This window comes from Aptenodytes forsteri, unplaced genomic scaffold, assembly GCF_000699145.1.
Source record: "Aptenodytes forsteri isolate BGI_AS27 unplaced genomic scaffold, ASM69914v1 Scaffold25, whole genome shotgun sequence".
NCBI lineage: Eukaryota > Metazoa > Chordata > Aves > Sphenisciformes > Spheniscidae > Aptenodytes > Aptenodytes forsteri.
This window is the reverse complement of record NW_008796180.1, coordinates 637,503-641,617: the sequence shown is the minus strand read 5'-3', so window position 1 is coordinate 641,617 and position 4,115 is coordinate 637,503. Positions and strand designations below refer to the sequence as shown.

Here is a 4,115-nt window from a genome sequence, read left to right as displayed (position 1 = left end):
TCTCCCCCCCACCCTTCCTCCCCCATCCTCCCCCTCCCCGCAGCCCCACCACAGATTACCCCGGGGGGCTTTGAGGCTAATGCCCAACACCTGACCAGCTTATTCGCTTGAGTCTATTATCAGCTTAAGGACCAAAGACATCTGCTCCCCGCTACCCTCCCAGAAAGCTGAAGGAGTCTTCAAGCCTGGATCAGGAGAGCGAGGGGCCAGTCGACGGCGTCTCCTCTCGGATGGATCTCTGAACGTCTCCACCGCCGAGAGGGGCAGCCCCTCGTCCCCGGAGGTAAGTGGCTTTGCTCCCTCCAGGTACAAATGGCATCGTGGGGTCCACACGGTTTGGGAGCCACCTCCTCCGTGGGTTGGTAGCACGGCTGTGCTGTGGCTTTCGGCTCCTCTGCCACAAGGATCTCCCGGGGCCGGCTGTGCGCCGAGGGCGTCGATGGGGAGAGGAGCACTGGGCACACACGCCACGAGAGCAGCCGCAGAAAACCAGCGGGGTCCAGGGCGCACAAGCTCGACGCCTTCCAAAGCGGGGCCAAGGCACGTTTCAGCTTAATCACGTTTACTTTTTTTATTTAAAAGGTTGTGGCCAGGCTTTCAAACCCAAGTTTAAACATGGGAACAGATCTCAGCCGTGCAGGTATCTCACATAACCCTTGGATGGGCTTTCGTGGGAAAAAAGAGCTGGGCTTTTCCAGCCCACACAGCCCCAAAATCCTTCTGTCGCGGCAAGCAATGCCTCTGCATGCAAATAGCCAAGTTCACAGCCATGAATCCATGTTAGCACTTACCTGGGGGCCAGACATAAGGAGGGGAGAGAAGAAAAAAAAACAAAAAAAGGAAAAAAAATATTTAGTTCCTTAGAAAACCTGCAAAGATGCTCTTGCCCAGGCACAGGACACAGATCAGGAAGATCTAGTTTGCAGACCTGGGCATCCAGGTTCTCCTACGAGGCTGCTGCTTCCGACAACCCCGAGGCAGCGGCTTTTCTACGGGCTCAGCCGGCCCCGCTGAACTGGCCACCTCGTGTCTTGGGGAAACAGCCTCTGGGGTAGCAAAGACCTCTTTAAAAACCGGGCTGGATCCTCCTCCGCTGCCCTCAAACTGCATCTGTCGCTCGATGTGCCTGCTGAGAACATGCAAACGAAAATCTGGTTACAGCAGATGTTACAAGAAGGGCTTTGAAAGGCGCCTGAAAGATGCCTCCCGCCTCGGGTTTTCTTTTTTTAGCGTCAGCCCATGTCTCGCCATGGGGGCAGCTGAGGCATTAGCAACGTTTGCAACACTATTAGGGCCAAAGCAGTAGTCCTAATGTGCCGCAGGAGAAGCCCATCTATATACTAACAACGTGCCGTTTCCCCGTGGTTACAGGGCAAAATGGCTCAGGACATGACAGAAAAGGAGCTGCTGAAGATGGAGCTGGATCAGCTGAAGAAGGAGGTGAAGAACGAGAGGCAAATGGTGAGTTTTTCACCCAAAATGCAAAGGAGCTGCTCCCCGGGGTAACTCCCTGACCTGATCGTGCTGCAAAGGTAAAAAAAAAACCCAAAAACAAACCCACAATCCCTGAAATTCAACCTCAAATACAGGCAGAAGCATGTGCATTCACACCTCTCCCCTCGAGGCAAACATGCCCTTCGGGCTTAGCCCCACGTCCCAGAGCCTGGGAACTGCAGCCCCGCACGCAGCGAGGTGGCCGTAGCTCCCCGGGGACGCTCTCGGGGACACCCCGCGCTGGGTGGGATGTTGATGGCCAGAGTTCCCCTCTCCCGGCTGCCCGAACGGGTTCGTAGGCAGCCGATGAGCGGGAGCGCAGCTCTGCAGGGAGGGTTGGTTCCCGTAACCCACGCAGAGCATCTCCTTCCTTGGCAGGTCTCCAAGACCGGCAAAGAGATCAAGGAGTACATCGAGTCCATGGCGGGCGAGGACCCGCTGCTGAAAGGAATCCCCGAGGACAAGAACCCCTTCCCCCCCCCCCCCCCCCCCGCCGGCTGCTGTCCTCGCCGGGCGCAGGGATGTTCCCGTGTGCAAGCCAAGACTGTCAGAAACCTGCTTTCCCTGTAGTCTGACCTCAGCACTGGGGAGTCCAGAACCAAAGCGTAGCGCATCTAAAGGACGGCAAAAGAAAAAAAAAAAAAGACCAAAAAAAAAAAAAAGAAAAAAAAAAGAAAAAAAGAAAAAAAAAATCGCCCCACTGCCACAGGAGATGAGGTTCAGCAGCCAGCGCAGCGTGAGCTTTTCTGCTCTCATGGCTGATTTACATTTGGTTTCCTGCAAGCAAAACTTCTATATTTTTAGCAGCCAGCAGCAAACCGGGCTTTAACGAAACCGCAGAGCTGTGTCTGGTCTCAGACTTCTCCAAGCAGCCCAACCCCGGAGCCGAGCCCCCGCTTGCTGCAGAAGAGCCTCCCAGCAGGACCTTGCTCAAGTCAGTTCTGCTCAGTGCCTCAGTTTCCCCATCTGGCACAGAAGGGCAATACCCCCCCCCCCTCCACTGCTTTGAGGCTTCCGAGGGTCTAAAGCTTTATTCTCTTTATCCTCCACATTCCCCCAGCCGGTGACCACCGCTGCCCACCACTCCTACAGCCGACAGCTCGCCCCCACCATGCACCCGCCATCGAGAGCCGGGGGATGGCCGGAGCAGGGCTGGGTGGTCTTCACCCAGCACAGGGTAGGGCACGGGAAGGAGCGAGGCCCCAGGCGGCTTGTTCAAACCCTCACTCCGCCTCTCGGTCTCGCTTCCTCCCCTGGAAACCCCCTGGCAGCCGTGGTAAAGCAAGCCCAGGGCTGTCAGGTCCTGCCTGCGACCGTGGCGGCTCCGAGCGCCTGCACCACCAGCTCCCCTCCGCCGCAGCCCTGCTGTGGGCAGGCAGGGAAGGGCAGCCGGGCCCCGGATGGGCAGAGGGGTTGCCAAGTCTCGTCCCACCATGTCCCATCGGTGACGGGGTTGACTTGGACCAGGCAGTTTGGCGGGCAGCAGCAGCTCCTCGGAGCAAGACGGGACTCGCCAAGCCCTAAGCTAGCAATGCCGGGCCATGATCCTCCTGCTCCCAAGGGCAGCTTCTTTCTAGGACAAATTTCATCCCCTGCTTGATAGAAAAAGCACAGCAGCTGGGGCACAGCCTGCTTCCCAGTTCAGTAGGGCGATACTCTGGGGAAGATTTGTGGGGTTTGCCCAGTTCAGTAGGGCGATACTCTGGGGAAGGTTTGTGGGGTTTGTTGTTTGAAGGGGGCGGTTTGGAGCATTTGGGGCTTTGTTTGTTTGTTTGTAAGTCCATTACATCTACATACTGTCTTTCGGCAAACTCCCCAAAACATCCCCAGCCAATCATCAACCCCAAACAGAAGCAGCAGCTCTTTTGATTTCTCAGACTCCCTCAGGCCCCGTCTCTGCCGCAGTCTGTCCCCGTCCCGCCTCTGCTTCATGCCAGCCCACCTCCGACATCGCGGCAGCCCTCAGGCCCATGCTGAAACGCTCCCCTGAGGCCCAGACGGCTTCTGCTCAGAGGTTACACGTCCCGTAGCAGTTTTAGACACAGCGAAGGCAACGGCTGCAAACTCAGGGCAGGGACAAACTTCTTCCACCCCGTGGGACGGGGTGTTTGGGAAGAGGCGACGCTGCAGCAGGTAGCTGCTGCATGTTGGGAAGGCTGTGGGTGTACCGCAATGCTAGCGGCTGCTGCTGGGGCTCCAGGAGCACGTGGAGACGGGCCCGGGAGTAGTTTAAATGCTGTGCTTGTAGGAAATTGCTTTCCACCCCACCCGGAGCAGCGTTTTCCTGCCTTCCAGGCCACTGCTTGGTCTCACCGTTGGGCTGGCCCTGCTCGGCACCGAGTCCACGGGGCGGAGAGGGTCCCTCGGCACTTCATCCCCCAGAGACACTCCAAGATGGGGGCTCCCCAGCTGAGGACGGACACAAGGAAGAGGCTTTTCCTCAGGCGGGGGGGGCTCCCCCACCACTCTCCTGTAGCCGGTACCTCCACTCCGCATACCTCCCTAGCCAAAAAAAAAAGACAAAAATAAAGGTGGTTTTGTTCTTTCTCGCAGACGCTAAATAAACCCGCCAGCTCAACCGCGGCCTGTGTTTTTCTTGTGGCAGGGTCGCGGGGCCGGTG

General features: G+C 57.5%; 1 protein-coding gene across 1 annotated transcript; it reads left to right on the top strand.

Annotated features, from left to right (window-relative positions):
- Positions 1-148: 148 nt before the first annotated feature.
- GNGT2 (G protein subunit gamma transducin 2) lies at positions 149-2,064 on the top strand. Its single transcript, XM_009287788.1, has 3 exons — positions 149-283; positions 1,372-1,461; positions 1,873-2,064. The coding sequence occupies exons 2-3, from the start codon at positions 1,378-1,380 to the stop codon at positions 2,062-2,064; spliced, it is 276 nt and encodes a 91-aa protein (XP_009286063.1). The 5' UTR covers positions 149-283; positions 1,372-1,377.
- Positions 2,065-4,115: the final 2,051 nt, after the last annotated feature.